Source organism: Hippopotamus amphibius, chromosome 13 (genome assembly GCF_030028045.1).
Source record: "Hippopotamus amphibius kiboko isolate mHipAmp2 chromosome 13, mHipAmp2.hap2, whole genome shotgun sequence".
Taxonomy (NCBI): Eukaryota; Metazoa; Chordata; class Mammalia; order Artiodactyla; family Hippopotamidae; genus Hippopotamus; species Hippopotamus amphibius.
In genome coordinates this window covers 30,264,656-30,277,247 of record NC_080198.1, presented here as the reverse complement: position 1 = coordinate 30,277,247, position 12,592 = coordinate 30,264,656, and the positions used below count along the sequence as shown (strand labels likewise).

General features: G+C 44.9%; 1 protein-coding gene across 4 annotated transcripts in view; it reads right to left on the bottom strand.

Annotated features, from left to right (window-relative positions):
* FAM107A (family with sequence similarity 107 member A) overlaps nt 1–12,592 on the bottom strand; it is a 38,354-nt gene that overhangs the window by 13,821 nt on the left and 11,941 nt on the right. The window contains exon 1 of one of the 4 annotated variants that reach the window (XM_057704574.1): nt 6,851–7,038. The exons of 1 other annotated variant lie outside the window; for it this stretch is intronic. Coding sequence is in view for 1 of the 3 variants with exons in the window: in XM_057704573.1 (XP_057560556.1) it covers nt 6,280–6,289 (10 nt within the window). In the remaining 2 variants the exon portion in view is untranslated. 2 more of the 4 variants (XM_057704576.1, XM_057704573.1) reach the window with 2 other exon arrangements.

Genomic DNA, 12,592 nt, shown 5'->3' with positions numbered 1-12,592 from the left:
TTGTATTAGAAATCAATTACAGGAAAAAAACCTGTAAAAAACACAAACACATGGAGGGTAAACAATATCTTACTAAATAATCAATGGATCACTGAAGAAATCAAAGAGGAAATCAAAAAATACCTAGAGACAAATGAAAACAAAAACACCATGATCCAAAACCCATGTGAGGTAGCAAAAGCAGTTCTAAGGGGGACATTTATAGCAATACAATCTTACTTCCAGAAACAAGAAAAATCTTTAAACAACTTAACCATACACCAAAAGCAACTGGAGAAAGAAGAACAAACAAAACCCAAAGTTAGTAGAAGGAAAGAAATCATAAAGATCAGAGCAGAAATAAACCAAATAAGAGACCAAAAAGAAAAAAGACCAATGAAACTGAAAGCTGGTTCTTTGAAAAGATAAACAAAATTGATAAACCTTTAGCCACACTCATCAAGAAAAAAAGGGAGAGGACTCAAAACAATAAAATTAGAAATGAAAAAGAAGTTACAACAGACACCACAGAAATATGAAGGATCATAAGAGACTACTACAAGCAACTATATACCAATAAAATGGACAACCTAGAAGAAATGGACAAATACTTCGAAAAGTACAAACTTCTAAGACTGAACCAGGAGGAAACAGAAGATATGAATGGACCAATCACAAGTGCTGAAATTGAAACTGTGCTTAAAACAACTCCTCACAAACAAAAGTTCAGGACCAGATGGCTTCACAGGCACAGTCTATCGAACATTTAGAGAAGAGTTAACACTTATCCTTCTAAAACTCTTCCAAAAAATTGCAGAGGAAGGAACACGCCCAAACTCATTCAATGAGTCCACCATCACCCCAATACCAAAACCAGACAAACGTAACACAAAAAAAGAAAATTACAGGTCAATATCACTGATGAACATAGATGCAAAATCCTCAACAAAATACTAGCAAACCAAATCCAACAATGAATTAAAAGGGTCATATACCCTGATCAAGTGGGATTTATCCCAAGGTTGCAAGGATTTTTCAATATCCACAAAATAATCACTGTGATACACCACATTAACAAACTGAAGAATAAAAATCACGTGATCATCTCAATAGATGCAGAAAAAGCTTTTGACAAAATTCAACACCCATTTATGATAAAAACCCCAGAAAGTGAGCATAGAGGGCACCTACCTCAACATAATAGAGACCAATGTGACAAACCTACAGCTAACATCATACTCAACAGTGAAAAGCTGAAAGCATTTCCTCTAAGATAAGGATCAAGACAAGGATGTCCACTCTCGCCGCTTTTACTCAACATAGTTTTGGAAGTCCTAGCTATGGCAATCCAAATTGGAAAAGAAGTAAAACTGTCACTGTTTGCAGATGACATGATACTATACATAGAAAATCCTAAAGATGCTACCAGGAAGCTACTAGAGGTCATCAATGAATTCAGTAAAGTAGCAGGATACAAAATTAATACACAGAAATCTCTTGCATCTGTACACTAACAATGAAAATCAGAAAGAGAAATTAATGAAACAATCGCACCCAAGGCAATCTACAGATTTAATGCAATCCCTATCAAATTACCAATAGCATTTTTCACAGAACTAGCACAAAAGATTCTAAAATTTATATCAAAACACAAAAGACCCCAAATAGCCTAAGAAATCCTAGAAAGAAAAATGGAGCTGGAGGAATCAGACTCCCTGACCAGACTATACTACAAGGCTACAATAATCAAAACAGTATGGTACTGGCACAAAAACAGAAATATAGATCAATGGAACAGGATAGAAAGCCCAGAAATAAACCCACACACATATGGTCAACTAATCTATGAGAAAGGAGGCAAGAATATACAATGGAGAAAAGATGGTCTCTTCAATAAATAGTGCTGGGAAAACTGGACAGCTACATGTATAAGAATGAAATTAGAACATTCTTTAACACCATACACAAAAATAAACTCAAAGTGGATTAAAGACCTAAAGGTAAGACCAGATACTATAAAACTCTTAGAGAAAAACTTAGGCAGAACACTCTTTTACATAAATCACAGCAGTATCTTTTTTGATTCATCTTTTAGAGTAATGACAATGAAAACAAAACCAAATGGGACCTAATCAAACTTAAAAGCTTTTGCACAGCAAAGCAAACCATAAACAAAATAAAAAGACAGCACACAGGATGGGAGAAAATATTTGAAATGATGCAACTGGCAAGGGACTAATCTCCAGAATTTACAAACAGCTCATGCAGCTCTATATCAAAAAACCCAAACAAACAAGGCAATCAAAAAATGGGCAGAAGACCTAAATAGACATTTCTCCAGAAAAGACATACAGATGGCCAAGAGGCACATGAAAATATACTCAACGTCACTAATTGTTAGAGAAGTGCAAATCAAAACTACAATGAGATATTACCTCACACTGGTCAGAATGACCATCATCAAAAAGCCTACAAACAATAAATACTGGAGAGGGTACGGAGAAAAGGGAACGCTCTTACACTGTGGGTGGGAATATAAATTGGTACAGCCGCTATGGAAAACAGTATGGCGGTTCTACAAAAAACTAAAAATAGAAATACCATATGATCCAGCAAGTGGATCCTGGGCATATATCCGGAGGAAACCATAATTCAGAAAGATACATGCACCCCAATGTTCACAGCAGCACTATTCACAGTGGCAAAGACATGGAAGCAACCTAAATGTCCCTTCACAGAGGAATGGATAAAGAAGATGTGGTACATATATACAATAGAATGTTACTCAGCCATAAAAAAGAATGAAATAATGCCATTTGCAGCAACATGGATGGACCTGGAGATTATCATACTAAGCAAAGTAATTCAGAGAAAGACAAATATCATGATATCGCTTATATGCAGACTCTTAAAAAAAAAAAAAGATACACATGAACTTCTTTACAAAAAAGAAACAGGTTCACAGACTTAGAAAACAAACTTATGGTTACCAAAGGGTAAAGTTGGGTGGCGGAGTGGGGGGGGGGGAGGGATAAATTAAATTGGGAGTTTGGGATTGACATACATATACTAATATATTCAAAATAGATAACTAAGAAGGATCAACTGCATAGCATGGTGAACTCTGCTCAAAATTCTGTAATAACCTAAATGGGAAAAGAATTTGAAAAAGAATAGATATATGTGAAACTGAATCACTTTGCTGTACACCTGAAACTAACACAACTCGTAAACCAAGCATACGTCAATATAACATACAAATTAAAAAGCTCCCCAAGTGATTCCAGTAGTCAACCAACTTCATAGAGCATAGAGTTAAAAAAAAAAAATTGAGCTTTTTTTGCTGTGGCCTGAGTGATTTCAGCTGAACTGGTTGGCCTGACTCTTGTGAGCAGGTCTGATTAAGGTCACAGTGCTTAGCAGCTTTGTGACCTTGGATGGGTATTTAACTTCCTGGACCCTTCTCCTCTGTAAAAATCAAGATGCTATGAAGACTGGACAAGCTAAAGTGATGGGCATGGGGTAGAGGCAGCCAGTACATGACAGCCAAATTGTTTTCCATGGCTACAAGATGTACAAATAACTCCCACTTAATATGCAACCTGTGGGACTGACCTCATCTTTGTAGGAGGCTTGGTAGTAAGAGGTCAGAGGAGAGATTGGGAGCTTCTTGCTTGGTTCTTCCCTGGTTCTGCTGATGACCCAGGAGGTCCCACAGCTCCTCCCCAGAGGTTCCACAGATGTCAGCCCAGTGCCAGGCAAGGCTCAGCTAGGATCACTAATTTCTCCCAGGGTGAGTTCATGAGGCCACTGGGGCATGTGTGTGGCTAATGCTAGTGTGGCAACTTTGAAACCAAACACTGGCGCCCTGCCCTGGCCACAGGAGAGCAGTAAGGAGAGAGAGAAGGGAAGTGGTGCTGATGGAGACTCAGGTCCCAGTTCATCCCGAGAATGGCTGTGGGACCCTAAGCCGTCTAAGGCTTTAATGTCCCCTTCATCTGCCTTTCCCTTGCCCTGGTGGTTCTGGTTTTGTCTTTGTTGGCATCCACTATAACAAATGACACATGAGGCAGTAAAGCAAAGTGGTTCAGGCAGATGTTTTGGAGATGCCAGACTGTGTTTGAATCATTGTGGTACCCCTTCCTAGCTATGTGAACTTGGGCAAATAGCTTAACCTCTCTGAGCCCTTGTACAGTGGGAATAAGGGTAAAACCTACTCATGGGGCTGTTTGGAGGGTGAAATGATAGAATGTGCATGATATGGTTAGCCCAGTGCCTGGCAGTCATGCTCCTCCTGTCCTGAGGGGACCCGTGTTGAGCCCTTGACATTGATGAAGACTCACTCACGTCAGGATTTCACAATTGCCCCAGGAGGCAGCCAGTGATATTATTTTATTATTCCCATTTTCTAAGTGAGAAAACTGAGGGCAGGCTACTTGTCCACAGATAAATGACAAAGCCAGGACCTTTAGACACCAGATTCAGTGCTCTTCCTACCACTCCACTGTCTTCCAGGTGCAATGCGTCTTTCAGTCAACAAAGCAGGTTTACATCCCTTTTCTCTCCCTGGACACTCGAGAAACCCCAATGAAGAGGCAGTGTGAGCCCTTTTTGTCGATGAGAAAATGGAGGCTGGCCTTTCTTGCCTTCTGAGATGGCCCACATTCTGTCTCGGAGTGTGTTTCTCTCTAAATAAATCCACTTCTTACCTATCACGTTGTCTCTCACTGAATTCATTCTGCGATAAGACATCAAGAATCTGAGCCTCAATAAGTCCAGACACCAGTTTGTGGCCAGGAATTATAAGCAGAAGCCCCCAAGAACTCCAATCTGAAGTCCCACCTATGGAGTGGACACACTACCCAGGACCCTTCCCAACTGGGGCTCCAGATTGCTGTCACTCAGGACTTCCCAGCTGTTGTTTGGATCTGGAAGGGACATGGGTTCAAGCCCTGGTCCAAGAAGATCCCACATGCCGCAGAGCAACTAAGCCCGTGCGCCACAACTACTGAGCCTGTGCTCTAGATCCTGCGAGCCACAACTACTGAGCCCAAGTGCCGCAACTACTGAAGCCCATGCGCCTAGAGCCTGTGCTCTGCAACAAGAGAAACCACTGCAATAAGAAGCCTGCGCACCACAGTGAAGAGCAGCCCGGCCTGCTCACCACAACTAGAGAAAGCCCATGCAGCAATGAAGACCCAATGCAGCCAATAATAAATAAACAAAAAAAATTTTTTTTCAAAAAGCTGAAAAAAAAAAAAAAAGAAAGAAAATGGAGGCTGGTAACTGGAAGACTCCTCACCCTCTCACTGGGGAGCCCCAGCCAGGCCCTAGCTGCTTTGGGTTTAAGACAGAATCCACCGGCCTGTCTGCCCATGGCTGGTCTTTGTTAGGGGACCAGCTGGTGGCCTTCCCTCCCAGAGGTGTTGGTCAAGGTCTTCACTCCTCTGCACCCCCTCTCCCCCACACTTGTTCCTCATTACTGTTCAAGCTGCTGTGTTTAGAACACAACCAGGGATCTTCCTGGCTCCACATTTCATGGGGTGGAGGGGCAGAGAAGAGATCCTTTTAAAATAACTACTGACCAAGGAGAAAGAGGCATTCAGTAAAAGTGACAAGCGTGGCCACTGGATTTCCTGCCCCTTCTTGCTTTTTTCCTGCCAGCAGGGAAAGTACCCATTCCTATTTCACTGCCCAGCAACCAAAGAACAGCATATCTGGGCGCCTCCTCCAGACCTCCAGCAGCCTGTGGCCGATGCCTAGAAGCCCCTGTTAGAACTGCTCGTTCACTGGGATGCAAACTCCCCACACCATGACAGACTGACTCAAGACAAACTTCCTGTGACCTCCTCATTTATAAGAAGGTCTGGGTGGGCATTCAGGGTTTGAAATCAATTCCATAGCAGAGTCCAGGGCTGGACATGGAAGGTCCTTAGCAAGGCTGGTGGAGAGTATTGTGCAGTTGATCAGGGAACAGTGTTGGCAGACCAGATATTCATGCTGGCCCACCGGTGGCAGGATCCCAGTCACTCCACTTGGCAAATGCCTCCAGGGGGAGATCCCAGCAGGACTTGCCACCGACAGAGCTAAGAGTCACTCAGGATCCAAGCTGACTAGAGACACAGGTACTGGCGCTGCCTCACAGCTAGGAAACCACTGGGTTTGATAGTTCAAAAAAGTGACACACCCACTCCTATAACCCCTGATTTTTGGCCCAATACCAGCCGCGCCTCATACCGCAAAGTGCTAATGCCAAATCCATCAGAAAAGCAGGCAGATGACAGGCTACCACGCACTCACCATGTACCATGTGCTGTGCTCAGCACTGCAGCCGTATCTCGTGAAGTTCTTACAGTAGACTGACGAGGTAGGTACCCTTGAGACCCCTTTTTACAGGTGAAGAAACTGCAGCTCCAAGGGGTCACATAATGTTCCCAAATCACACAGCAAGCAAATGAAGATTCTAGAGTCTGAGCCAAGCTGTCTGACCAGTGTTCTCTCTGCTGTGCCACTTGCAACACTCTGGCATTTTATCTATCAGTTAAGAGAATTACAACTGCTATACTGTGTGAAAATGGACTTAGGTGAGCTCACATCATGCATGAATTCAGATTCATCTGAGCATTTAGAAGAAAGAGATCAACGAGAACGGAGGGCTGAATCTGGTCGCTCCCTGCACGTCATCTCCTATCCTTTTCCTAAACCCAAGTCATTTCACGGAGAGAGGACATAGCACAGGTACCTGGACTCAAAGAGCTCTGCTCCCCTGACAGCCCACCTGGTGCTCTGAGGTTGCCCTCCTTCCCCTACACCTCCTCCCTGCATGGAACCCAGCTCAGCATCAGGTGAAACAGAAAAGAAACAGTCTTACTTCTCAGCTGTGCCTGTGCCGTTGGGAAGGGAACTCAGGCGCAGTGTTGCTGGGTCCTCACTCCACCAGAGAGTCCCAGACTAGCAAGGAGGGCCGCCTCCAAAGGGTGGTTCGTAAAGCCCTGGGGATGAAACGTTCCAACGAGTGAGGCAGCTCCACATTCCTGTTTATTCTGGTATCAATAAAAAGGAACTGTTACTATAGTAACGAGTATTGCACTTGGTACTCGGCCACTTCCCTGATGCGGAACACTGTGTCCAAGCCACACGCTGGGGAGGTACAAATAAATACCGATTTTGTCAGATTGTTGAGGAATAAGAACACGCCAAGCTTTGTTCTGAGCGTGACGGCTCATGTAGAGGCATTTCCCTTGTTTCTAATGGGACAGTCAGCAAGAATGCATTCCTGTACTTCCCTGACGGGAGAGCCAGGCTTCCTGCTGCAGCGCTCAACTATTCAGGAGAAAATGGCTCTTGGTGCAAAAGAAGGGAAAACTATGTTGGGTCAGTTCCAGGTCATCCACTTATGGGCCAAAAACTCCATCCATGTTATTTACGCGATACCCTGAACTTCATCTGAACTTCAGAGAGGAGCCAGCAGGACGTTGCACAGGAGAGAGTGGGGGAGTGGAAGCTGACCGGCTCTGGGACAGGCTGGCCCTTGTATTTGTTCCTGCTCGGCTCAGGCACCAGCCCCTTTGGCAGCCAGTCAACACCCCTGAGCCTTGGTTTCTGTGTTTGTCAAATGTGGAGAACAACAGGGTGGTTGAGAGAAAATACAGATGAGATGACATTAGTGAAAGCATGTAGTCAACGCTCAGCAAGTAGGACTTTTCCTGTAGAGAGAGCTGGACTCAGTGTAATCAGAGGGCAGGGCCCCAGCATGCAGCACTGTGCCTGGCAGAATCTGCGTCCCATAGATCTTGGTTCAATGAGTCAATGTGTGAGTCTGAAAATAAAGAACATGTGTAGATGCTGAAGGCCAGCACGAGTGCTTACAGATAATAGGGGCATTCTCCTAATTTCAGAATCAATGTTTGCTTGAAAATGTGGAAGTTTTTTCTAGCTTTTGTTGTCATCCTTAATCCCTTCGTGAGGAAGCTGGCATCTACCAGTTAAACTTGGCTCTCTTCCCACCTTTACTTTCTCAGGAAGAGTCTTGGTTGACTGGGAAGTGATTAGGCCCAGGACATACATGAAGCATGAATGCAGGCATTAAAAATGAAATTTTGCCTTAATAAAATATTAGCAAACTGAATCCAACAACACATAAAAAGGATCATATGCCATTATCAAGTTGGAATCATTCCAAGGTAACAAGGATGGTTCAACATATGCAAATCAATCAGTGTGGTACACTATATCAACAAAAGACAAAAACCATGTGATCATTTCAATAGATGCAAAAAAGGATTTGAACCATAATTCTAAAAGATACATGCACCACAATGTTCACTGCAGCACTGTTTACAATAGCCAGGACATGGAAGCAACCTAAATGTCCATCAACAGATGAATGAATAAAGAGGATGTGGCACATATATACAATGGAATATTACTCAGCCATAAAAGGGAACGGAATTGAGTTATTTGTAGTGAGGTGGATGGACCTAGAGTCTGTCATACAGACCAAAGTAAGTCAGAGAGAGAAAAACAAATACTGTATGCTAATGCACATATATGGAATCTAGAGAAATGGTATTGATGAACCTAGTGGCAGGGCAGGAATAAAGACACAGACGTAGAGAATGGGCTTGAGGACACAGCTGGGGAAGGGGAGGCTGGACGTAGTGATAGAGTAGCACTGACATATATATATATATGTATTACCAAATGTAAGATAGATAGCTAGTGGGCTGCTGCACAGCACAGGGAGATCAGCTTGGTGCTTTGTGATAACCTAGAGGAGGGTGGGTAGGGAGGATGGGAGGGAGATTCAAGAGGGAGGGGATATGGGGATATATGTGTACATATAGCTGATTCACGTTGTGGTACAGCAGAAACTAATACAACATTGTAAAGCAGTTATACTCAAATAAAGATGTATAAAAAAAGAACTGCAATTATCATTTCATCTGCAGCAGCAATGGGAGTGTAAGCTTGAGATCTGGGAACATTTCTGAAAACTTTTCTCTCAGTTGTTAATTACTAAAAAACAATTACAAGTTTCTACGTAGCACCCCTTAGGAAACAACTGGAGTATTTTCAAGAGGCATTTTCTTTCCCATGATCCCTGAAGGCAGACAGGGTCTCACATGGAGGAGAGTTGGAAATTCTTAAGTCACAGAAATAAAGACTGGCATAAAGAAAAAAAAAAAGCATTTGATAAAATTCAATATCCATTCATGATAAAAACTCTCCCTGAAGTGGGTATAGAGGGAACATACCTCAATAATAAAAAGCCATTTATGACAAACCCACAACCAACAGAATACTCAACAGTGAAAAGCTGAAAGCCCTCCCACTAAATTCTGAAACAAGACAAGGATGTCACTCTCACCAGGTCTATCCAACATAGTATTAGAAGTCCTAGCCACAACAGTCAGACAAGAAAAAGAAAGAAATATTATCCAAATCAGAAAGGAAGAGGTAAAATTGTCATTATATGCAGATGACATGATTCTCTACATAGAAAACCCTAAAGACTCCATACAAAAACTATTCGAACTGATAAATGAATTCATCAAGGTAGCAGGATACAAGATTAACATACAGAAGTCTGTTGCATTTCTTTACACTAACAATGAAATATCAGAAAGGGATAGTAAAAAAAAAAAAAAAGTCTAATTTAAAATCATGTGGAAAAAAAAAAACAAAAACCCAAAACCTAGGAATAAACTTCCCTAAGGAGGTGAAAGACTTATACGCTCAGAGCTATAAAACACTGATAAATTGAAGATGTGTCAAAGAAATGGAAAGATACCCCATGCTCTTGGATTAGAAGAATTAATATTGTTAAAATGGCCATACTACCCAAAGCAATCTACAGATTTGATGTGATTCATATCAAATTATCCATGACATTTTTCACAGAACAAGAACAAATAATCCTAAAACTTCTATGGAACCACAGAAAGACCCAGAATTGCCAAAGCACTCCCGAAGAAAAAGCTGGAGGCATGACCCTCCCAATACAACGAAGCTACAGCAATCAAAACAGCATGGTATCGGCACAAAAGCAGATATATGGATCACTGGAACAGCCCAGAAATAAACCCACACACGTATGCTCAATTACTGTTTGACAAAGGAGGTAAGAATATACAGTGGAGAGAAGACAGTGTCTTCAGCAAGTGGTGTTGGGACAGCTGCATGTCAATCAAAAGTTAGAACACACCCTCACACCATACACACACACACACAAAACCCTCAACGTGGCTTAAAGAATTAAACACAAGACGTGACACCATAAAACCCCAAAAAACTCATAGAAAAGAACATAGGCAAAACATTCTCTGAGATAAATTGCAGCAATATCTTCTTAGATTAGTCTCCTAAGGCAAAAGAAATAAAAGCAGAATCAAGATGGCGGAGGAGTGTGGCGCACACCTACTCCCACATATATATCAAAAACACATCTACAAGCGGAATGATTTGCACAGAACATCTACTGAACACTGGCAGAAGACCTCAGACTTCTGAAAGGGAAAGAAAACCTCCACATAACTGGGTAGGACAAAAAGGGGAAAAAAAGAGAGAGAAATTAATCAGGATGGGACCTGCACCCCAGGGAGGCAGCCGTGAAGGAGGAAAGGTTCCCGCACCCTGCGAGGTACCCTTACCAGTGGGGAGATCAGCCTGCATGGAGGGGGAGCCTTGGAGGAGCGTGCAGCAACTGGTCTGCAGAAGGCAAGAGGGAGAGTGACCTGCACATACTGTCAGTTTCACTGCCCTGGCCCCTCAGCCTGAGATGCTCGTCTGCTGGTGCGGGCGGGGCTGGATGCTGAAGCTTGCACTTCAGAAGTCAGAACCAGGGAGAGGACTGGGGTTGGCTGAGTGGAGACAGCCTGAAGAGGCTGAAGTGTGGCAGCTGAGGGTGTACTTGGAAGAAGCCTGGGCCCGCCAGAGTCAAGGTGCCATTGTTGGGGGACATGTGAGGAGAGGGCGGAACTGCCACAGGAGCTTCTTTCCCTGCATGTACCCTCTTAGGCAACAGGACACCACCTACACAAGCTGTGGGGGCAGGCACAAGCCACCACCACCAACATAGGCTCCGGAGGTGGGCATGGCCACAGCCACCACTAGGAGACCTGTGAGTGGGCTCCCGTCGCTGCCCCTGCTGTCCCGCGAGTTCGTGGGCCACTGGCACTGCCACTAGGAGATGTGGGAGCAGGCTCCAGTTGCTGTCTCCACTGTCCAGGGAGTGTGCACAGGTGGCGAACGGGGGCCAACTGCTGCCGCTTCTGTCCCAGGAGGGCGTGGACTTTCACCACTGCTAGGAGACAAGGGAGCGGGTTCCAAGCAATGCTCCCACTGTCCTGGGGGTGCATGGGACACCGCTGCAGCTTGGGGACCTGCAAACAGGCACCAAGCACTGTTCCAGGAGTGTGAGGGCCCCCGCCACCGCCAGAAGATCCACGCGCGGGCACCAATCACCGCCCCTGCCACCTGAGGAGTGCGTATGGGCTGTGAGCAGGTGCCAGTCACTGTCCCTGCTGTCCCAACAGGGCACTGGGCCACCCTCACCACTAGGAGATCCAGGAGCAGGCACCAGTCACTTCCCCTGCCATCTGGAGTGTGCATAGGTGGCAAACAGGCAGCAATCACTGCCCCTACTGTCCCAGGAGTGTGTGGGCCATTGCTGCTGCTGGGAAACATGGGAGCAGGTGCCAGCTGCTGCCCTTGCTGTCCCGGGAGTGCACATGGGGCCGCTGCATATCCAGGGATAAGGGCCAGCACACACTGAGGAAAGAGGCAGCAAGCATCCCAACTGAAAGCAGCCCCTTGATTCTGGACAACAGAGCAGAGCAGAGGAACTTAAGCACCTCCTCTCACAAAAACACCAAAATCACAAATAACTGCGGAACAACCATGGACAAAAAAAGACTGGAACCTACCAAAAAAGATATTTTACATCCAAAGACAAAGAAGAAGCCACAACAAGACAGTAGGAGGGGCACTTTCACGATATAATGAAATCCCATACCTGCCACGTGGGTGACCCACAAACTGGAAAATAATTATACTGCAGAGGTTTACCCACAGGAGTGAGAGTTCTGAGCCCACGTCAGGCTCCCCAGCCTGGGGGTCTGGCATTGGGAGGAGGAGCCCCAGAGCATTTGGCTTTGCAGGCCAGCAGGACTTGAGTGCAGGAGCTCCGCAGGGCTGGGGGAGACAGAGACTCCACTCTTGGAGGGCGCACACAAGATTTCACGTGCACTGGGACCCAGCACAAAGCAGTGACTGCATAGGACCCTTGGCTAAACCTACCTGTGGGTCTTAGAGGATCTCCTGGGGAGGTGTGGGTTGGCTGTGGCTCACTGTGGGGGCAAGGACCCTGGTGGCAGGGGCTGTAGGCAATATTGATCAGCATGAGCTCTTCTGGAGGTCATCACTTTGGCACTGAGACCTGGCCCCTCCCAACAGCCTTCAGACTCCAGTGCTGGGATGCCGCAGGCCAAACCACCAGCGGGGGGTCACACAGGCCCAACCATCAGCAGACAGGCTGCCTAAGATAGTAGCGCACTCACAGCCACCACAAACATACCACTTGACACAGCCCTGCCCACCAGAGGGACAAGAC